Below are 23,554 nucleotides of genomic sequence, written 5' to 3'. Positions count from 1 at the left end.
AGTCTGCATAGCACTTGCTTTTACTCTCTTATTTTTTTTTTGGTAGCATCCCTGTTTTCAAAAATAATGCAAGTTAAATAGCACAGTAGCAGAGCAGTTAAGGTGTTTTAAGATCTCAACAGGTCAGAAAGCTTTTGACACTGGATTTCTATTTGAAATTTCTGGGTGGATCCTGTCCAGGTGTTTGCACACCCAACAGTGCTGCTACTGAGACATGCCTGGGGGTGCCGTTAAAAGGATTACAGCATCCTGGTTGAGAATCACTGTCTTAATTCATTTCAGTGCAGCTGTCCTTTTATTTTCCCTGAACAGAAAGTGCTTAGTCAGTCTAAATAAACTCCTGCTTTTTTCCACCATACAACGCTCCAATTAATATAATACCCCTATGGCTACTAGGAATTAAGCCTAAAGTATAAAATTTACTGGAGGGCAGGGGGGAGCAAGGGAAAGTGAGATCTTGTTCAGCACTGCGAACAAGAAACAGCAGCATACGTACAGTTGGTGCCTCAGACGTTATTTTAAGAACATTAATCCCCCTTCGAGTTCTGGGGAGATGACTCGGTTTAGCTGCAGTAAAACAGCTTTCACGCCAAACCTGCTCTCAGTTTTAGTAGGTGTAGTGCAGGTCCCCCTGCAGCGTGTTTCAGCCGTATGATCAACCAGCACATCGACACTTCTGCGTCTTGAAAAGAAAACGATGAACAGCCAAACTACTGACTTAAAAACAAAAAGCAGCAACTCGGCTCCAGTAAACATGCCAGACACAAGAATTCCTCAAATGTACTTGAACTTTCCTGAAGTCTCGCACAACGGGGAGCTGGGGAGTTCCCAGTGCAAATAGGAATTAAAGGATCTGTATTTCAAGTGCTTCACAGCAGGCAGCCCAGATCGTGCAGCTGGTCACACCATTTCCTTCAAGCACTACACTGCATTTTTTTGCACCACATGTAGTTCGTTACAGTTTAGTTACACCACGTAAGTACATGTTATATTTCTGATGACATGCTCCAGCTCTTTGCTAACCAGCTGCATTTTAAAGAAAACAAAGACACGGTACCAGTGAAACAGTGTTTAATGTAGTTAAATTACTTAAATAGATTTCAATTTCCATGGGAAATCATAACTGTTTCAATTTTTGCAAGATCCAGAATTGAGTGTAGGTATACCCCTTGAAATGATCATGACACACTGTCAACAACCACACCCAGAGATACTTGGGACTTGAAATATCACACACAGCTGCATAAAAGTGGATCGGCGAACCGATCGAAATACAGACTTTGTAAAGTAGAAAGCAAACCTAAAAGGAATGTAGGTAGTGAAGTTAATGAAACTCGGTGAGTGACGGGAGGGTGGGAGGGGAAGGGAAGGTATAATAGTGCAATGGAATTAAAAGTATTTTGCAAATCAGAAAGAAAGTAAAGGAGCAAAAGTATAGTACAAGGGCAGACTTGGCAGTTTTACAGGAGTCGATATACTATACTTTTCAAGAATGTTTCCTAGTGGAAGGGGAAGGAACAGGGAGGTGCCATTTAAGCTCAAGTTTAAATGGCTTGATGCTACACGCTGAGCAAAATGGCAAATTAATTAGGGACAGGCTCATGGATTTGAACCTATTCTTGATGTAAAGTAGGAAAAATAAGATGAAGTCCCTACTTTATAAATCACCACCATAGTGCAATCATTAAGTTGTTAGTACTACAATAATTTTCCCCTGAGAAGAGTTGAAAAGAACTTTATTCAGTGTCAAAACATTTGAGTCATTTTAGTGAGAGCCAAATTCAATATCAAAACTCTCCCCTAGTAGAATATAAAAAATACAGTTTTTTAAGTGCTTTTCTCCTTTTTTTAATAAAATAGCCAGGGTTTTTTCTTTTAATAGTTAAAAAAGGTACATAAATCATAACAATGATTATTCATATACCCCTCTTATGATAGGGGGATGTCAAACACAATATCTGTGTCACTATATTTAAAGGTCTCCTGAATCCACATACAAATTATCCATTATAATCTCATTTTTAAAAGATAAAATCCCTTAACTTCTTAAAATTGAAAATAAACATGAGTCACCAATTCAATTAAGTGTCTACTACAAGGTAGTCAGCCCAGCAATGCAGTACAGTCTCTGATGTCCAATGGCAGTTGCAGTCTTTTAGCCACCCCTTGACAGGAGTCTATTAATAGCTGCTATGACAAAAAAAATAGAAGAAAAAGTTAAAATTATCTTATTTTTTTGTTCCTTTGCGTCAGACTACCACTCCTGACTGGCATTTATCATGCACTGTATTTCCAATCACTGCACTCTATCACCCCAACTTCATCGTGAATGCTGCACTGAACAATGATTTGTATTGTTTATTGTACTTGGATATTTTCCTCTTCATTAGGGTTGTAGGTTTTTCTGAATTTTCTCTCAAAAATGCTTCCGAGTCAGCCTGGAACCTCATCCACCGTAGTTTGATTGTATACTACTAATCTGAAAACTGCCAAGTCTGTGTTCAGAAAATAATGTTATACATTTCTACAAGTTATTTACACATCCCAACACACCCTGGTGTGGACAGCCTAATATATATAATTTACAAAATATAGCATTTGGTATATCTGTTAGATCTCCGTGTTTTCAATATTACAAAATAAAGGATACAAAAGAAAAGACAGGTATCAGGGTTCCCTCCCGCCCACGCCAAACTCTCTCTCATTTACCTCTTAGTCTTTCTTACGTAAATTGATATAAACCAAAGAAGAGCTCAGACGACTTTTTGATTTCATCAACAGGTCGACAGAGCCATGTTGCCTCGCCTCGAGCTTCCCCTTCCCTTTGGTGACGTCTTTAAGCCACATAAGAGGACAGAGGGACAGCTGCTAGACGATGAGGTCTCTTTTCAAACCAAGAACACTACCGACGCCGTTCGAAATGGCCTTTTGTGTGTAGCGACCGTGGGTATCACATGTCGTTTGAAAAGCCCATTCAAAACAGCTAATCAAAGACCAGTACATTTCAAATAGCTGACAGTATGGGATGGAAATGGGTGGGGTGCAAAACCTTTCCAAAATAATGCTTTGTAGTGAATCATACATTCTTCCAACCAAGTACAATTCTGTGTAGTGTCAATAAATACTTAAATATCTTCTCCTGTCCTGCGTAGCAGCCTCATTTCACAATCTTGAATTCCCGTCTCATCTGTGCAGTCCTTCTTTGGTCAGTTCAGCGCTTACGCTTCCCCAGCGTTTGCTTTTCCTCCTCCTGCCCTGCATGAAGCTCAGGCAAACTCCAGCTCTCCAGTCATTATGCGGGGAAACAACAAAAAAAAAAAAAATCAGCTGCCCTGTGTTTTTAGGTCCATTGCTAACAAAGTGATTCTTCGGCGAGTCGCGCTCAATGTTGAGGCAAATCCCATTTTTAAAGTCATGTCACAGCTGCTGCTAACTGATTGGCGGCCCTTCATTAAGGAAATAGGTGGTCATTTCTCCTTTCCCTTTGACCTTAATGACCCCTCGGCATTCCAGCTGATAGTTGTTGGCTGCTAAAACCTGGTACAGGTCCGTGGTTACCTGCGGAGGACAAAGAGCTGGATTACACCATCGCAGCAAGCTACGTGACAGTTCACATAGGCTGCAATGTTTCCTCAAGTCCCCTCGTATCGACCACCTTATAGTCAAGGTGGCCACTTACCATCCCAACCCGAGCCGAAAAGAATGAGGTTGAAGGAGGTGCACCAGCTATTCTGCAAAGGGGGCTGTGACCTCTGGAGGCGGGGGGGGATGCTACCCGAGGGAGGACTCTGCTGCAAGGGGCCTCCGAGACACACAGGCCGGTTGCAGCCCTAAGACTTACACCTGACCATCCGAAGAATGGCTTAGCAGGTGACAGCGCCTTAGCTGGACTCAGGAAGGTAGCTGTGTGGCAAATTCAGATAATATGCTTGGCTCTTAACAGTGTTGAAATGGTGTTGTAGCCATGATGGTCCAGGAAATAAGTGAGGGGCGTGGATATCTTACTGGACAAATCGCAGTTGGAAGAGATTCAGACAAGCTTTCAGGAAGGGTACTGTGATACCTGAAACCTTGTCCAAATTTATCCCAATCAGGCTTTTAGGCTGATAAAAGATATCACCCACAAAAATCTTGGCCCCTTGGTGCTTATGTCATTTCTCAGGAAACTAGAAACTAACTGAATCAAACTGGAAGCACACTAGGAGCTCAGATGGGTGAAAGAAAACAAGGAATGAAGCTGTCAAATGACATTTTTACACGCACGAGCTGATCTAGTGCAGCCTCTTGCAACTTTCCACTGAGCTCCCATTTCCCACAGGTTACTGCAGTGGACATCGTTAGCAGGATCAGATACAGAAAAGCAGCGGATCTCAGGAAGACGAGTGTTGTATTGTCCGTGCCGTGCTTGTGGACTCAAACTCACCAAAATATGGTCACCTTGAAAACTTAAAGCTGTCAAACCCCGTTAAAGTCTGTGCCCATGCACAGCTGTTCCTTGCAGGGTCGTTTATCATGCCAGGTGTATTCTGTGGGTATTTGTTTCCAGTTTTACCTTCAAACAGCTGGAAAGTCACAGTGCTGATTTGTTTAAGCAGCAAGAAAATAGCTCTGATATTCTCTGTGTAAAAGGTACTGGATAAATATTGACCCACTTAACTGACAGCTTAATTGTGGGGAAGAGCAACATGGCCTCCCCACTTGGATTCAGCATCAGTTGCTCTATTTTAACAACTCCTTCATGCGGCATAAGGAATGATGATACACAACCGTGGCATTGACTCCTAGAGGAAACAGGACCGTATGCGTCATGTGACTGGAAATGAATCACGGGAAAAGGTCACTGTCAGAACATAGAACAAGGAGCTTGATTAAAATAAGAAAGATGGCATTAATCTGAAAACTGCTCTGTTTCTCCAGATAGGCATGAAACAGTTTACTATCTGGGTTTCTGGTGCAGTTGCACAGGAACAGCGTATCCCATCCTTACACTATACATGGCTTCACCATGACAAATGGAGACAGCTGAGTTTCCTAAAAATGGCAGGTAATGGCAGCTAGAGAAGCACATGTGTAAATCAAGTTCTTGTGCACCAAAATACCTCCAAGATTTTTCCTTGCAGCTCTTTCAGAGGACGCTCTTGGGGGATAGATCCCAACCCGTACCCTGCTCCCACGGGAAAAGAACAGTTTCTCTCTCCTTTGTCTGGCACCACGGCATAGGCATGCAGGAGCTTACTATCGCCCTCCCTCAAGTACTTTAATACCAACCCTCACGACTCCCCTGGAAGTCACTGCCCCCCCATTTAAAGGCACAACTCAGGACAGAGTCAGAGTTACCATTTAAAGCTCCAGTCTTGTCCTCGAGCAAAAATTCCTGATAGTAATGTCCAAAGGCTTGGCGTAAAGGGATGGCAAAGAGTGAGACTTGATCTTTGATTAGGTTTGAAATCACATGAGATACAGCACAAGGTAATACTGTAGGTATCTGAAGTTAATCCAAACTCACCTGAATCCTGTCAGGCACACCCGTGCTGTCCATTCGGCTGGCTACGTTCACTGTGTTTCCCCAGATGTCGTACTGAGGTTTGCGTGCTCCTATCACCCCAGCTACCACCGGGCCAATATTGAGACCTACAAATAGAGAAAAAAATCCCAGTGCTCCAGGTCCATTCTCCGTCTACCCGGCTACCTGAGCAGGCTGTTTTGTCAGACCGCGTGAAAGTCTTGAGGTTTGCGTTTCCCTCTATACAGCTAGGGATAATTCATAAGGCCCCTCGGATTGTTTCTAGCTGTACGGTATATATGGTCTAGCTCTTAATACCCATAGAGCCCACCTGACTTCCCTAGCACACAAGCACATTAAGGAGTCTTCTCATGCTCTCTCTCATCTCTTGGGGGGTTTTTTTCTCATGCTTTGTCAGAGGGAATTTAGTGCTCAGAAGCAGTGACTGAATGACACGCCTTGTGAATAAAGGCTGTGGCCCAAACCTGGATCCCATTCTGATGGGGAAGTAGCATGTAGATAACATAAGACTTAGATCCAAACCGCCCCCAGGACTCTCTGGGCCTTTCCGAAAGGCCCACTCCTGCCAGAGTCTATTTAGATAAGCTAAAGCCTCAGAAACATCAATCTCAGAAAAACCAAGCCTAGGGCTGGATGGTAGAAGCAGTCCTCCCACCTTTCAGCCCGATAACCTAAGTGTTATGGCACGTCCCTAGGGAGTAAGAGAAAAGACATGGGTTTTACGTGCGCTGTGTCCCTGATGATGTTTGACCCTACATCTCCCACTCCCCAGAAAAATATTCAATCACCAGCCTATGGGCGAGGCATTGCCCAGAGCAGCCTCGAAAGCCCACTTTGCTATGACAATGCTACTTAGCCATCTAGCAGCAGAGGTGGATTTGGACCTATTGCCCATAAGAGTTGTATCATGGGCACTAAGTGCATGGCTCCCAACATTGCCTCAACATCCTTCAGCCCTGATGTGGTGAAACCACTTTTTGGTTAAAACCCTCTTTGCTGCCTACGTAACAAACCTAAGTCATGCAAGATCTAGTTGTGGCTTCTGCCTTGTGAACACTTGCTCTCAAAGAACTGGATTAAGACTGCTGTGCAGATACAGCAATCGCAAGTACTTTTCCATCACTGCAGGTTGGAGTAATTGAAACTAGTCAAGGTCTTGTTATTCAAAGCAGACAAGGCTACAGCTACAACAGCTCTACGTTTAATGTTTGTCTAGGTAAAGGTAAAGTAAAACTCATTACATTACCTATTTTCATCTGAAAGTTGTTGAACGAATGCTCATTAATGTACTTCATTTGGTCCATTAACCTCATGGCAAAGTCAGCCAGAGCCTTGATGTGCGTTTTCCCCACCTTGTCATAGGTGGAGTCATTGAGGCCTGAAGCAGCCATGTACGTACTGCCAATGGTTTTGATCTTCTCCAGCTGTCGGAACTGGTCCTCACTTATTATCTGTGTCACAAGAGCAGAACAAAGATACTCAGTAAGACGCAAGCTATTCTGTGCTACCCAAGACATCACTGGAACTCAACCCTACAGTAAGGCACAGCCACTACGAAGCACTGCTGCCATCAAAGCTTTCCATGGCAGAAAAAAAAAATGCGATCAGAATCGATAAGTCTAGCGGAAGGAAGGGGATTATTTGCAGCGGTGGAATGGGGCAAGGAAGAGAACATGACTTTAAAATAAGACCAATGCAAAAACTTGGGTTTTTCCCTTCTCCTTTGGAGCAACAAAAAAGCACACGCGGATCCTCTTTGCTCAGGCAGCTGAACTCAAGGAAGACGAAAGGCTGCACTTCCTGCGACTCACTTCATCAAAGTCCGCGATGATTTCGTTGAGGAGCCGCAGACACTCCACCCCTTCGTTGTTGGCCTCCAGCTCCACGTAGAACTCCGAGAAGTTGCTGATGGAGGCGAACATGACGGCCACGCACTCGCAGGACTGGTAATAGAGCTCGTCGTTTCGCCGCTCCTGCGCCAGGAAATGGGCTGCCACGTCCTTTGGCAAGATATTGTGGAGGAGGCGTCGGTTGTAGGCCTGCAGCTCCTCCATTTCCTCCTTCTCTTCAGTGGCCTAAAGCAGAAGAGAGACACAGCTGTATTGGTCATCCTGGTCTGTGCTTTGGGGGGCAGAAAACTAAAAACGAACTTACAAAAACCCCAGAACACAAATGCACTTCAGAGCAACCGGGGTCCATCATTTCCAGCCTGCTCCCACCTCGCAGGATTGTGTCATTTAGTCCCAGAACAAGCTGAAGATAAGGTGTGGCCTGGTTTCCCACTCCCCCACCACATGCATCATTACTACGCAGAGCAACGTAAACCATTCTCACTGGTGTAGCTGTAATTACGCATCACCAGCATTGCTTCTCCTCGCTGATCGGGGGGCTAATGGGGGAAACCGAAGCAGGTGGTGGGGAGCGGAGGAGGGAAGGGGCGCGAGGTTTCCGAGCTGTGTGATGGGGAGGCCTGTGAAGAGAGATGGAGATGTGTGTGCGTGGGGGACAGGACGCGAAGGGGTGTTAGGTGCTTTGGATGGGGCCTGCACTGAGGGAGGGGATGGGGAAGTCAGGGGTATGCAGCAGAATGGAGGCGGAGGGGCGCCCGTTACCAGGGCTGGGTGGGTATCCCATTCTGCCCCCTTTCAGGAGACTCTGTTGGTCAAATGAAAAAAATTTGGGCTGAAGTTTATTACTCTGGACCCAAAGCCTATTTCCATCCCAGCACGCTTGATTTCAAAAGCCTGCCAAACTGAGTACGTGCAACTCTTCTCCCGGCCCAGTGCAAAGGAGAGCAGTCAGGACGCAGTTGTTCAAGTCCGAACAGTAAGTGGCATTACAACACCGTCTCTGCAGAAAGCTCCTGAATCAAAGGAAATGCAATTTGCACAACAACATCTGCCCATACATCTTGACGCTCATGAAAAGTGAGCTCATAAAAAAAGGATTCGTTGAGTCCAGCACTCCAGTTTGTTCTACACTCTCAGCAACCCTCTTCAACGCGACTGCGGTGCAAGACAGGTCCTTGCCTGCGGACTGCAACCTGCACCCCGGCCTGCTCTGGCCAGCCACAGCCTGCAGCTAGCGACTTTCAGCTCAGCCTGCAAAGATAGAAGCTCTTCCAGTTCAGGTGAAATGAAAGCAGGTCTGGGAATGAAGGGTAGAGAAGAGGGTATTTTGTTTCTGAATGCTGGTCCAATGTGGATGGATTTAGATACTGTTAGATAGAACCAGCATGCTAGGATGGAGGTTCTTCCATAGGTCCTGCTGAGTAAAATGAAAGTACAAGCTCACTACAATAATCCGGCTTCCCAGATAATTGCTCTTTGGGGATTGCTCCAAGTTCTGTTTGCAGACTTAATTAGTGCCAGTGTTGCACCAGCTGAAATCCACTGACTATAGTGGAGCTACTTTTGATTTATTGGCTGGAGGACAGACTCAAATGTGCATGCATTGCATCTTTCTCCTCTCTACTGCGTGCTAACCACCTCTCCCCCACCTCCATTTTTACATAATTCCCAAAATTTCTGAACGAGGGGAAAAAAATCTGTGCAGGTAGCAAATGCAACCAGCAAGGCTAACTGTATGCAACCACCCTCCTCACAGGAAGACCAAAGGGCTGCACCGCATGTGTCCTCTGGACATCAGGACTTCCATGGAGCAGCCATCTGGCCTTCTCCACTTATGCAGAGGGCCACTTCTGCAATGTGGTACTTCTGGGTATGACAAAAACAGGGACATGGAAAACACTCTGACCCATCTGGAGAAGCACCTGAAGAATCCTGGCTTTGGCATGGAGCATCAAGTAGCCATGGGCCAGTCACCTGACATCTTTGCTTGCTCCATCTTTGGTAAGATCAAGATGATAGTATTTATGTACGATCTAGGACAGCATTCACTAACCATGCGGTTTAAATGTACACATTGTCAGTGTGGTGCCTTGTGTCCAAAGGGACTTGGACCTGAGCAAGAGAGAGAGGGTCATACGCCTATTACAGCAGCGGCTCTCCAGAGTGCCACAGCACACGCGCAGCTGACCTGCGCACCCAGACAGAGAAGGGCTGCAGCAGGGGTGAGGGCTCCTGCCTGCATTAGCCAGCCACGAAACCTGCAGCAGGCAGGACCGCTTCAGAATCCAGCAACAGCACTAAAGAAAATGTGCAGTGCTTGGTCTGCGAATTTTGCCAAGTCCCCTTGCCTTCCTGCACCTCCGTTCAGCCCGCTGTAAAACATGGTAGCACCGCGGTCCACAGGATTAGGTACGCCAGGTGCTTTTAGACTCCGGAGTGAAAGATGTCATCGAACTGGGGAGTATGTTGGAGTAGCTGACGGACAGCCACAATCAGGTCAAATACCCGGACAATTTAGCGCACTGGTAACGTCAGGCCTTTAACGCAAAGCGTGACAGATGCGCGCACACCACCGCTCACCTGAAGTTTCCACAGGAAGTCGAGCCTTGCTGTGGATTCCACCTGCTGGGCATGCAGATATAACGCCAAGACGAACACAGTTATGACGACCGGGGTCACGATCTTCAGCGCCACTCTCGTCATTGTTGGAGAGCTGCAGTCAAGAGGAGTTCCAGGGCGTACCCTGGAAGAACATGTCTCACATTGAAGCAACCCAGCTTTTTCTTTTTTCTGAGTGCCATTTGCCAAAACACAGAACAAAACGCGCCATTGTTGCTGGTGACGGCTGTCAAATCTGATAAGTGAAACTGGAAATAAAATTAAACACCTGACTAAGGAGTTTAAATATAAAACCTGTTCTATACGGATGCCCATTATCTGCTCTAAAACTATTGAGATAATGGGGAAATAACTTAAAATCTTGCTTATGCAGCACTATTTATGTATCCTTTGCTCTTGGACAGTCAACGAAACTAGAAGACCGTGGTATGTTTGCATGTAGTCGATGTGTACTCATTTCTTGGCTTCCATGTATAATTATTCACCATGTATCTAGGGAGTTTTATATTGTTTCTACCCTTAAAAAAAATAAATCTGTATTTGACTGTCAAAATACAAAACTGATTAATAAAATCTTATATTTTTATATCAAAATCAGATCTGCAATCTGGACCTATAACTAGTTGCCGTCATCCTTTTGGCAGCATTGTGTTGTGAAGCGGAGCGCGTCTGGTCACTATTCAGCACCCGTTCTCTATGCTCACGGACCTACTGAAATTGCGATGTTGTGGAAATCATGAAATCCAGCACTGCTTGCAAAATCCATGGAAAAAACAACTTACAAAAAATAAAATGGTGCTGCAGCCCAGCTGTGGAGTCAGCCGGGGGAGGGCGGCTGCTGCCACAAAGGGCTGCCTATTGTGTGGTCCCACCCCCAATTGGCAGTGAGGAGCAGTGCCGGATGACGGACAGCCCTAGCAGCCAATCAGTGGCAAGTGGGGGGGCTGTATGGTGGATGGCCCTCAAACAATCAGCAGTGAGGGGTGGGGCCACCAGGGCCTCTCAGCCAATCAGAAGCATCGGAGGGCCCCGCCACAATCAGACAGCAGAAATGGTGGCCAGCCCCATGAAACTGGCCAGCCACCTCTTGTAGCTGAGTAGACCCCATCTACACCAAACCGTGTTCAATCACAGAACCAACGAGGAAAAGAAACCTTTGCTCTTGGTGACATACTAGTGCTACTGTACTCTGTGAACGTCTTAAAAAGGCAGCTTTTGGCATCAAATATTTAAACAAGGTGACTTACCATGACGATGTCGCATTAGAGGACACACTGGGGGGGGGAAAAAAAAATCAGACATTTCAGGTGCATATTTTGGGTTGATCTTCTCAGGAGTAACACAAGTCCTTTTATAACATCAATGAGCAACATCTCTACAGTTTTGCAGGTTAACACTCTGTGGTGCTACAGTCCTTTGAACGAGGACTTCTCCCGAACGGTCGATAGTTCACTCCAGGGTGCACAGGGACACCACTGTAATATTTTCCTGCAGTCAGGAAGGGTGCGAGTTGCATTTTATGTTTAAAGATCCCTGCAAGTGAATTTTCAGAGGATCAAGCAGGATTTTAAATTCAGTGGAAGATGGCAGACAAAACCAGCTTTTAGACCAGTGGGGGCTAAGGTTTTGGCTGGTATGCCACAAGCGAAGACCCAAACCCTCTTAAAAAGCCACTCGGATCCCCTTTGGCAGGATCCGCTGCTCTGCCTTCGTTACAGCACCATGCACACGTAGGTAAGAAGGTGATGTTCACCTTTTACGCAAACCTTAAGGGCCATTTCAGGTATGAATCTGCACTGCTACTTCTCATCTGGGCACATGGCCCAAAAGCAGGGGTATTGGGAAGGCCAAGGGCACACTGCTCATAATGAGAGAGTAGGAAAGAAGTTTTTGGCAAGAGGTGGGTTTCTAGAGCTCTGGTCTGATTGGTTGTTCAATGCTGCTGTAGCATAAATGGAACATGACAGTGTGTAGGACCATTGATAGCCATCTTTTTAACTATTTAAATGGAAATAAATAAGCATCAACAATGATTTTGTCATCTTTCTTTAGTGTATATGGTGTTTTATTGGCAAATAGGATAGCAGATTCTTGTCCTGAGGATTCGCACCATCTTGGAATAACTTTGAACTATATTATTTGGCAATGTTTCAATGTTCTTCTTAGTCTTCTTGATCACATACTATAGAAGTAGACAGAGGATCCATCAAAATCCAACTGGCTACAAAGCCTAGTGGAAAAATACCTTTGGTTTCCTGATGCAATTGCTTCCATAGGACTTTCTGCTATGCTGAGGACTGGTTTCCTCCTCTGATTTACAGATCTACCTTGCACATTCTTCATTACGAGGCCTCTTGGCCACCCAGATTGCTACCCCAGCGATAGCAAAAAGTTAGGTTGCATTTATCTACACGAGAATATGAGCTGGGAACTTTGACAAAAGCCACCCCCATATCTGATCTAAAAATGCACGTCCGCAACACAACCGTGGCATGCAGGGAAATAGCAGTCAAGGTCTGGTGAATAACAACAGCAACTGCTTGCTGCACAATTTATTTGCATTAAAAGGTTGCTTCAACACAGGTCAGAGATTTCTGAGAGCAGATGGCTCTTTCATCAAGGAGGCAGCAGCATAACGAGATCTACAGGATGGGAGACACTAAACAAATTCAGGCTCGACATAAAGCATCAATGTTTACCGATGAGGATAGTTTCGGCACAACTCCCTAGGAACATCATATTCTCCACCCCTTGCAGTCTACATCAGGCCTTTCTAAAAGATATGCTCTAGCTCAGACAGACATTATGGGCTTAATGAGGAAATGATAGGGTCAGGTCTTTAGCCTCTGCTAAAATCATATCTAGATAATTATATTGGTCCCTCTTAACCTAGTATTTATAATGTATATTTATGTCCTGCCTATGAGAGGAGGCTTACATGACAGCATCTTTGGACTTCTGAGTACAATTCAGCTGTCATGCTGCTCGTGTGTCACTGTAGTCACATCTAGTGACTAACAATGTGTTACAATCGGCTTCTGCTTGCTTAGTTTGCACGCAGAAGTGTGAAGTGACATCTCCCTCACTGCTAATTAGACACGGTGCTGCAGTGGCTGCAGAGGAGACAGTTATTATGTAGCTATGACAGGTGTTCAATTAAAGTAACACAGGGACGAGTTCTGTACGTCAGCTGGACGAGCAGGTACATCTCTGCTGGGCTGTATCCTGACCACCCGTTTCCCACAAGGCACAAACGGACTGCCATGTTTTGGGCGTTAGCTGTGTCCTGAGCTTTTAGTGCAACTAAAAATCATTTAATGAGAGCATACAGCAGCACAGAAAGGACTTTCTGGGAAAACCTGCTGATTTCCATCACCTCATTACTGACTCGGAGTAGCAAGGTAAATTATACTTGTAAGAGCTGCAATCTGTCTTAGTGCTAGATTTACAGGAACAGGACAAGGCTTGGGGTAGAAGGCTTTTCTTATAATTACGTTTTGTATTTTTTCTTCCAACAGCTGAAGCTATTTAGCACTTTTTTCCCCCTTAAAAGAGGGGAAAAGACAATGACTTTCAGTAAAAGTACTAAAAATGCACATGGGTCAGAAACAATACAAGTTCCATTTGGCTCCCAAAACAGCTCCCTTTGCTTGTGCTAGCAAAATAATTGAAGGTATTCCACTGGAAATGTAAGGAGAACCCATAAAACCACGAAATCGTGGGGCTGCTAATTAAAGGGATTTGGAACTTTCCGAAAACTGAGCATGTGCAACTCGCAGCAATCAACGGGCATCAAGAAAGGCTTGAAACTGCGTGGGCTACTTACCTCCTACATGAAAATAATTAAGACAGACCCTAATGAAAGAAGGGAATCTGTCATGTAACCCTGTAGAGTGTGTGGGGGGGGCTGGTCCTCTATTGTGAGCCTCTGATTTCCTTAAGTGAGTTACAGGAGAAATGAAAGGAGGGGAGAGGTCAGCTGCATTACTGCAAGCCCTACGCTGCAAATCAGTGACCGAGCCACTTCCCTGGGGAGAGAGATGGCTGGACAGTCCCATTCAGTCTTGGCTGAAGTTGCTAATGCCACTGCGGTGCTGATTTCGGAGTTGTGGCTGCCTGTCCAGCAGTGACCGGATGATCAATAAACAGATGTCAGACAACAGTAACTCTTTTAAATTAACGCCAACCAAAGTTGGATTTAAAACAACATTTTAGAGGTGAAACTCAGCCCCCACCTTTTTCTTTACCAACGATTCTTAAGTATTTACATGTTCCAAGGTGGGCACAAGTGTGTTAATAGAGGGGCCAGACCCTATGCCACACGTTAGTCATCCAAATGGCACTTAGGCATCCTAGTGCAATCCTATTCCACCCTAATCGAATCCCTGTCGCATGCCTTCATGTTGTGACTAAGTCGCAAAAATCTGCACAGAAGAGGAGGATCCACTCTTGCTTTTGCATTCATGGTTTTTCAGGTATTCAACCAGGGTGAAACAGGACCATACTTCGATGCCTGTGCATTATATAGGTGCCTAACAGAAAAAGGATCTAGTCTGCTGTATACTGAAAACCAAATACATCCTGCAATCAGAATGACTAACAGCAGCTCTCATGCCAAGAAAAAAACTACACGTTTTGATCCTTCACCCAGGAGCCAAATTTCATCTCCAGGAGAACTGCCATTTCCAAGTATTAGATGTCCATCAGGTGAAGACTAGCAACACTGATGGAGATCGCAAGTAGTGCCGTACTGGGTCAGACAACTGGTCCATATCTAGCCCTGTATCCTGTCTCTGTCAGTGACAGGAGTGGATGCTTTAGAGGGAAAGCATTGAACCAGGTATATCTAGAGTATTTGTTCCCATACATCTACCAGCATTGGTATCGAGATGCCAGAGAAAGCATTTCCATCGGTTTTGTTTAATAGCCATGAATAGATCTAGTCCCTTTTTGAACCTGGCTGTACTATGTGCCTGTACAACCTTTCTGTAAGTTAATTACGCCCTAATTTATGAGAACTCATGTTGCCTGCACAGGTTCTCTGTCTCCAATACTGTGGTCCCTGAATACAAATCTTCCTCACAACACAGTGACGTCACATCATTTAAACCACAGGGAAGCAGGGGAGTGGGAGGGGAGTTAATCTAGTAAAAGGAAAGCACACTTACTGGGCATTCGCAGTGACCAGAAGATCAGCATTGTCAAAGAGGTTCACCCCGGGAACCTCCACAATGAGAACGTAGATAAATTCGATGATTAGCATGAGGATCAGTTTCCCGATGCAGCTGATCTGAAGGAACACAGAGCAGGCCAGGAGACTCAGTAAGACACTGTAGGTAAAATACTGCAGAAAGACAAAAAAGGGGGGGAAAAAACACAAGAGAAAAATAAGTCTTGGGACTGGTAACCAGGTACCTGAGCTAAACGAATTTGTAGGCTGGGGGCCGAGATATTTGGTCACCCAGGATACCGTCACTAAATCCCATTAATAATTAAGTCTAGTAAGTCATGGCCAAACTGCCCCCTGTTAAACTTGCACAACATCAGGGGTCTGCGTGAGGCTATGGGTGCAGACACCCTGGTCAGACAGGCCCCTGGAGTCTCAGGTGAGGAGCCAACGTCAGCAGCCAGTTTTGGAAACGTCCCCTCTGTGGATGACGGCTGCCATGACCGACGGGCCCCGTCAGCGGGATCAGGGCTTGGCGTTCCTGCTGACGAAACACCAAGACCCAGGAGGAGTTGAGGTCTCAAGGCTGCGGCTTGGTGGGAAAAACCTGGAGAGCATTTCTAGTCTCTGAACACAGAAGTGGAGAGGGAACATGGCCCTTGGTAATTTCAATTTCTACAGACAGACATTGGCAAAAGTCACGTGGACTTGCAAGGGAACAGCAAACGGCTCCCACTGGGTGGTGAGAGTGCCTCAATAGCCCCTTGAAATAACTGGACTCGAAGCTATCGGAGACATGAATCATTCCAGGAAATCCAAGACGTTGATACAGAGGCTGCCAGCACCACAGACTTTTCTCTCCCCCACACCTGGTGGAAAATATTATGGCTGTGACCTAAAAAAAATCACAGAAGTGTCTTGATCAGCTGCCCTAAAGGCAGAGATTTCAGGCACAGAACTGTTTGGCTGCATGAAAAACACTCATTGCACGATGTGAGTAACAAGAAAAATAGCTCTAAAGAGACAGGATTTGCATTTCTGAATCAGACAACTCAGTCCCTCTCAAGCTGGCTGTGTTGTTTCCAGCCATGGCTCGTACCTGGTGACCCAAAGAAAGTCAGAATTCAAGCAAGCCGAAGCTTTCAAACTGGCTCCCTACAATTAGGCTCTTAAAACCTCACCTATGTACATAAATGAATCGACTTCAAAAGGTGCTGACTGTCCTCATCTTCTGAAATCCCTGGTATCATGCATGCTGCTTTTTGGCACTTTGACAAATCAGGTCATAACAGCATGGCTCTAAGTGGCTGGATCCAGCAATTATAAAAGCGTATCACTTACTCAAGCGTCAAGGAATTTTCCGGGTTGATGTGCATGCCTAACAGCTGTGGCTTGATACACAGAGCATCGCCGCATCCCACTGACTTCAATCAGAGCTGCAAGTGCCATCAAAAAATCAGTCCACTTATTTAGCTGCCTTGCTATGGATTTATGCACATAACTTGACACATTGAGTCTATGAATATTGACCCCTCGTCGATTCTGCACCGCTCAACATGAAATGCGTGTGACAGCTCCTGTAGCAATTGCTTTCCTCCTGCTTCACTGAGATTTATATTAGCATGTGGAACTAAGCACAGATCACAGCAAGGTCTAAAACCTCTGTAGCCTGCAAATACTTCTTTCAAGCAATACCTCAGGGAAGTTGCAGTTGGGCAGGGAGCCATCACAAAATCCCTGCAAGGTGCCCAGGCTGAAGTTGAAAGATGAGTTGCTGATGAGGCAGATCACATGGTCTGGTGTGACATTGTACTCGGTGGCCACACAGCTGATGAGATCCACGGTGTTGCACATGAACTAGGAAAACAGATAACAGTTGCACGTATGTGTGTGGTGGGGGGGACAAAGGCACAGGTACAGAAAAAAAAGCAAGCCGCAAAAATCAAAAAGCCCCTTGAAGGATAGTGCGGAGGGTCATACAATGCGCAACACAAAAATTACCGGGATATATCCCATGCCCCAGTTTTCATAATAAAGCTGCTTATCCGTGCAGTTACTGTTGTATTTACACTTGGTAGCAATTACTGCTTTGAAAAAAAGGGATGCGCTGATGGTCTCTCCTTGCTAACAACCTCACAAAGGCTATTGCAGAAGCCTCTTTCATGGGAAAGGCTTTTACACAAAGGCTCAAAGGCCCTAGCTGCTGACTTGCCACAAAGCAAGAAACCAGCAGATTTCCACCCAGCCTTCTCTGTGACTGGCCTGATTAAGGTTTGAGTTTATACCAGTCCGTGCTAATTCATTGTTAGAACAGCTAGCAATGGCAAAAGGGCCAGGCACTCCAGGTGGTGATGCACAATGCCTGGGACTAAGGGTCTAAATCCCACGCAAGTTCATCGTTACGGTACTGGCACCTAACCCCACACCCATAGCTCAGCCTCTTGCAAAACCAGGCCGCCAAACTAACCATAACAGTGCCCTTCTCCAGCACCTCCCACCCAAAGTGACCATGTTTATCTCCTCTTCCAGATGGGGAAACAGAGGCACGGCGATATGCGCAGGCACATTTCTCAGAAGTGCGGAGGACTCAGCATTTTCACTGAGCTTGGGGAGAGCAGGTGTGACTTGGCACCTTTTTAACAGCACACCAAGGCTGTGGGGGGCTGCGCGAGTGTGAACACCACAACTTAAATCCAGCTCCCAGCCCAGAGCTTCAAAGCAGAACCAGCGTTTCTCTCCAAAACCCCTGAGATGGGTGCAGAATATTGAGTTACGCTTTAAAAACAAATGCAGTCAGCAAACTAAAAAACATAAGTAATAGACTATTAAGAACATTCGCTTCATTCTTTGACACTGAAATTAGCACAATTCTGTATTCCTGGGATGCAAAAAAGCCCAAATGTGTCACTTAAAGCAAAATCTTTCCAATCTCTTTTAAGTCATTATTACACTCAGCATGAAGCTCAATGCAGTGCAGAAGGCCAGCGTAAAGCCTACACAACACTTCAGTCTCACTCAAAATAGGGATGTAGTGGGAGTGAAAGTGATGCATAAGCCTTGTGCTAGCCCTTTGTGCTGGGGTAGATGTCACTCGCAGGGGAACAGGCCGGTAGCACAGGCGCACGAAGACCCCGACCAGGAAGGCAAGTGAACATGCACAGAAGCAAAACCAGAGCTGGCCCGGCAGGACGCCAGGGAGGTGTCTGGATAGCTCCAGTCTCGCTATGATCATGGACCGGCAGGAAGTGTCGTCTTCCCGCTGTCACATGGGATGCTGGCATACGTGACCGCAAGGTTAACTGTTTAGTCATGGATGCAGCACGCCAGCCGGGCAGGCAACATGGGGGAAAAGAGTAAAGAGGTGAGGGAAACAAAAATCCACGTACCATGTTGACGAACGCTGACAGAAATACCAAAATAATGGCACAGACCCCGACTAAGGTGCTGTTGGTCCTGGACTGAACAATCTTCTTTGAGAGGGTCTGGAGTGGAGCTGGGAACAGCTGGGTGTGAGATAAAGAGTATGTCAGGTCACAACGAAACCTTATGTCCCCCTGTCGAAGGGGCAGCGCTGGCTCAGGACCTGTCTTTTACCCTGTGTTTTTTGGAAGAAGGAAGTATTCATTAACATGACTGCACTGTGGCAGCCTGGCCTGCGGACTTGTCAGATCTAGCTGAAGACAAGTTTGTCCAAGCCAGAAAAACATGGATATCCTGTCTGGGTAGATGAGGAGTTAACCGAGAGCTAACACAGACAGCTCACAGCTTCTAGCTCCTGGTTATGGACCGAAAAGAAAAAAAAAGGCTGGGGGTGCAAAGTCCCCGGTATCCCAGGACAGGGTGCAGACCCCACAGACACTTTGGAAAGGTAAACCGTGCCTTCTAAAGAGCGTGCTTCAGATCACAGGACCTTCTCTCTCCTCACTGACAGGCACTTGCTTTCCAGCTCTCTTCTCACAATTAAGCTACTGGATCGTCTTCTTTATACAATTAACCACTTGGCTACTACCAGGGCACCTTCAGAACGGGTGGCTCCCCAAGTGTTGCTTAGTATTTAGACTGGAAAGATTTACAGTGAATGTCTCCCTTAAGCAGACTTCCCCTGGCCACCCGTCTTCCAGAAAAGCAACATTGCCAGAGGCTTCCCTGCAGCACAAAGCACTGTCTGTGCTGCTAGGCCAGTCCTACAGGGTTAGGATAATGTGCTGTTTATTAAACCATTTGTTTCCCCAGTTGTCTATGCTCATTCCTACCTCCATTTGTTCACTACCCCATGGCACGAAGCTCACAGCAGCAGAAAAGAGACTCCTCTTGAACTCAGACGTTAGGAGAGGCCTGAGAATTATCCACCTTCCCCATGGACCGAAAAGCATCGTTTCTGCAAAGCTCCCGAGCATCATTACTTCAGGGCTAAACAAAAAGGCTGCTGATCTAGCTCCAAACCCTTCTCTGCATCAGCACGCTGCACTACCAGCCAAGCCACTAGAGACGGTAGGAATCCACCAGCACAGCGATCCTGCACTGCAATGCAACTGTGCATGCAGCATCCTTCGCAACTCCTGCTTCTCCCTTTAATCCTTCATCCTTGCATCTTCAGAGGTGCAACGTTTTGTTGGTGACCTGCTTCCCCTTACAGCGGTCCTACCATGTATTTATAAAATCGTTTGAATGGTGGGAACATGGATTAGCTGGGGACTTTTATAGAGAGAGGAGAGGGCATCTGCAATGGTGCTGTGCTTTTTGAAAGAGGTTACTCCATCTGCTTCCAGCACACAACTATTTAACCTACCTCCCAGCAGGGAAAGGGGTGCTGCCCATGTATGAAGGGGAGGCGGGTCAGAAGGGCACAGGGTCCTACCAAATTCTCACCGAACAGACGCACGCACTGAATGACCCACCACCTGTGCTACAAGGTCCTACGACATCCACAACTCCAGTGGGTAATTTCATTTCTTTCTTTATTTACAAGATTGCTTTGCAGAAATGACACGGCCCTGTTACTACAGCAGTTCTAGGCACTGCAGACAATTCAGAGCCAAGGTCCCAAGTTCAAGCTGGTAGAGACTCGTGTTCAACTCTAGAGCAACACAGTTTAGTCTGTGGTTTGCTGGCCAAGATGGTGCCTATCACATCTTTTTTTTTTTTTCTGATTTGGTATTGCACATCCATATCCCACAACTCAACTCCTCAGCTTTTGAACCAGATGGAAACTCCATCAGTTTGCAAATTTCTAACTAATCTGCAACGGAAGCTGCCCAAGCCTGTAGCTAGAAAGATTTGCTATGGCAGAACTTATGATATCTGAACTGAAACGTCAGACCCTGCGACCTCAGTTTGGTCCAAGATTGGAGAGATGGGCTGAAGAGCTGAATTCATTTTCAACCCACATGTTCAGAGCTTGTACCAGTCACCCCGTCTTACATGGCACCAGGCAGGGTATGCCCAGGTACTTTTGGAAGCAGGGTCTCAGGAAGAAGATGACAATGGGGCACGAAAAATCCCTCCACTCAGATCCATGTGGTTCCTGGACTTGTGGATACAGCGTGCATCAACATCACTGGGAATTGGGCACGTGGAGCAATACAGCCTTTAAACTCTAGTGGCTAAAAGAACACCAAAAACTCCTACACTGAATTAAGATTTATGGCATCACTAAGCTCTACGCCCTGCTGAATGTCCATGGGCCTTAGGGTGGCTACTCCTAATTTATACTTAAGTAGGATAAGAAAAGAACCAGAAACCAAGACTTTTGCTCTAGCATCTAGAAGTCTAATGAGGGTGTTTTTTTTTTAATGAAACGGTGTTTCAATATTCAGCCCGAATCATCAGTGGAGTTTTTAAGAAGCTAAACTGGAAAGAATCAGCCATATTTGCAAAATGCATTTCTCTGGGGGGGAAAAAGAAGGAAAAAATCTCAGAGGAGGGAACAGGGGAATTAGCAGAGGATTTCCAATTACCGTTACTGAAGGAGCTGTAGCAATTCTTTATTTAACAAGTACAGCTTAAGAAGAAGAAGCACTAAGGGCTTGGCTTCACTCTTCCAAGGGCTGGACATGCACTAAATTAACTCCCATAGCAGTTCTCTAAAGTGATCAAGATGAGAACTGTTCTCATTTGACAAACAGAGAAACTGAGATAATGGCCAGGAGTTTCCCCACGGTTCAGCAGGATGTGTAGAGACAAAGCGCTTACCCAAATCTATTCGGGACACAGTGGCACAACGTGGATCAGAACTGGTCGCTTCTGCCTAACTCCCAGTCTCATGCTTCGGCTACAAGAGTATGATGCCTGCAGCCCTTCCTACATGAGATCAACTTCAGACCAACCCTGGGACCCTGAACAAAACACTTAGATGAAGAAACTCGAGCTAGAAACTCTAGTAACAAACATGCTTTCTTTGCACACATCTTGGCTATGTACAGATGCAACTTTTAACCACTCTGAAAGAGGAAAGGAGCTGTCACTCAAGAGCACGCCTCGGCTGTGCCAACATAATACTTATGTTTGCTGGCTCCTATAACAATGCACATGAGTTTAGTTAGCTGTAACTTCAGCCCTGCAGGAAACAGGGTTCAGGTTACAACAGTTTGGTTACAACTACAAAGCAGGCAGATGTAACAGGTAGGATGCAAAGGATGATATCAAGACCTTTTGATGCCCATACAGTTGTTACGTTTGTCTAGTCCCCTTCTCAGTTCTCTGCAAAATGAGGAACAGCTGACGTCAAATAAAATACATTGTGGAAAAAATGGAGAATAAAAAATAATGACTTTCTAACCGCAGCAAATTAGAGTTATAATGGGCGTGGTAAGCATTACCACCTCTATTTTACATGCAATGAAACGGAGGCCGAGACACTACGACGGGCCAGAGACCTACAGACAGACAGAACTGGTCCATTAATCCAAATGCGACATTCAAGCCTGTGCTCTAACCACTGAACAAGGCTTCCTTTACAAACCTGACTGTACAGTAACAGCTACTTATGTTGTAACAAAAGCAGCAAAAAAAGGAAGAGTGAAAATCCAGTTGAACCTCTTGCTATTTCAGCACTTCGGTCCCTGCTATTAAATACAATTTGTTTTCTGTTTCAGCCTGGGTCTAAACGGAGAAGCGATGGTGAGGGTTTAATGCAATGGCATGGCATACACCCAGTGAAGCCTCCCTTACATGTCCTGTCGGGAAGGGTTTGGTTCAGCTCCCAAATCCACATGCCATGAAAGCTGCCGTGAGGGAGGAAAGCAGGATGGATTTTCTGAGAATTGAATCCATTCTCATTTAAACTCAGCCTGCACCGGTGCATGGGACTGTTCCTCCTAAGTGCAGGACTTTGCACTTGTCCTTGTTGAGCCTCATGAGATTTCTTTTGGCCCAATACTCTGACATGTCTAGGTCACTCATATGCAGGCAAAAGCTTTATTCTACCTGATCAGAGACAGTTAGCAATACTTACACATACCATCTTTTTTAACATACTTTGTGGACGTGAAAAGTTGGCAATGAGGGTGCAATTTCTGATCTATGTTACAAAATGAATAAAAACCAACCTCTCTAAATTCTAATTTTCAATCTGCAATACAATACTTTCGGTCATTCTGACACAAATTACAAGGCCTGGCGTCGAAGTCAATATCCAGAGGCAATTGAGAGCTGCGAGTCCATTTCTTTGGCTTATTATTGGGTGTTTTATTATTCCATAAAAACAAAGTGCAGTTTACAATTCACTGTGTGGATTTTATTTTTCTCCCTTGGCAAGGAAAGATCCACAAAGTGAAAATTTACTTCAGGACCCAAGTTTGGGAGGAAGAAGGCGTGGAATGGGTCTGTCAAAGTTATTTATACCAGCTGCACTATCAAAACTCCAGCTCCAAGGGTACGGTTTGGCCTCTCTCATATGCATGTCCAGCAAACGCCCAAGAAGTTGAATACCACAGTGCAACGCATGCAGAACGAGCAAGAGAGCTTCAGGAGACATGTGACTTATTAAGTTAGTAGCTAAACAGATGCTTGTCAGCAGTGTATTTAAGAGGAGACTCTGGTTCCCATGACCTTACAGAAACTAGGCTTTAATGGGAAGAAACACCATCTTGTGGTGGCCAAATCTTCATGGAACAGCACAGTGAGGAACCAGAAGTCCCTTGTTTATTATATCTGGAGGAACTTGGAAAGCCAAGTTGGCTGGGCCTGTGACTCCAGGATCAGCTTCCAGTCCATGGAGAATTTCATAGTGCAGGATGATAATAATGACAGCAAAAAATAAAACATAATTAAGTTGCTCAGAAAAAGCCTGCTGGCAATTGTCAAAGCCAGAAATGAGGCGGCCAAAAAAAAGGGAACGGCAAAGTTTTTTCAAGTGCAACAGGAGGGAAAAAGGGGGATCGGACCACTTACCAT

General features: G+C 45.5%; 1 protein-coding gene across 4 annotated transcripts in view; it reads right to left on the bottom strand.

The window, feature by feature from the left end:
- Positions 1-1,054: 1,054 nt before the first annotated feature.
- Positions 1,055-23,554, bottom strand: part of ADCY5 (adenylate cyclase 5) — a 317,188-nt gene continuing 294,688 nt past the window's right edge. Inside the window, exons 13-21 of one of the 4 annotated variants that reach the window (XM_090045991.1) lie at positions 18,547-18,663; positions 16,856-17,017; positions 15,162-15,337; positions 11,241-11,267; positions 9,955-10,117; positions 7,336-7,599; positions 6,771-6,975; positions 5,507-5,631; positions 1,055-3,558 (exon numbers count right to left, since the gene is read on the bottom strand). In XM_090045991.1, the coding sequence (XP_089902117.1) occupies positions 3,430-3,558; positions 5,507-5,631; positions 6,771-6,975; positions 7,336-7,599; positions 9,955-10,117; positions 11,241-11,267; positions 15,162-15,337; positions 16,856-17,017; positions 18,547-18,663 (1,368 nt within the window). In that variant the 3' untranslated portion in view covers positions 1,055-3,429. The remainder of the gene's footprint in view (positions 3,559-5,506; positions 5,632-6,770; positions 6,976-7,335; positions 7,600-9,954; positions 10,118-11,240; positions 11,268-15,161; positions 15,338-16,855; positions 17,018-18,546; positions 18,664-23,554) is intronic. The other 3 variants (XM_090045993.1, XM_090045992.1, XM_090045994.1) reach the window with 3 other exon arrangements.

Source organism: Crocodylus siamensis, chromosome 4 (assembly GCF_052110815.1).
Source record: "Crocodylus siamensis isolate JL-2025a chromosome 4, ASM5211081v1, whole genome shotgun sequence".
Lineage (NCBI taxonomy): Eukaryota > Metazoa > Chordata > Crocodylia > Crocodylidae > Crocodylus > Crocodylus siamensis.
Note: the sequence above shows the minus strand (reverse complement) of the source record. Positions and strands in the feature narration are given on the sequence as shown.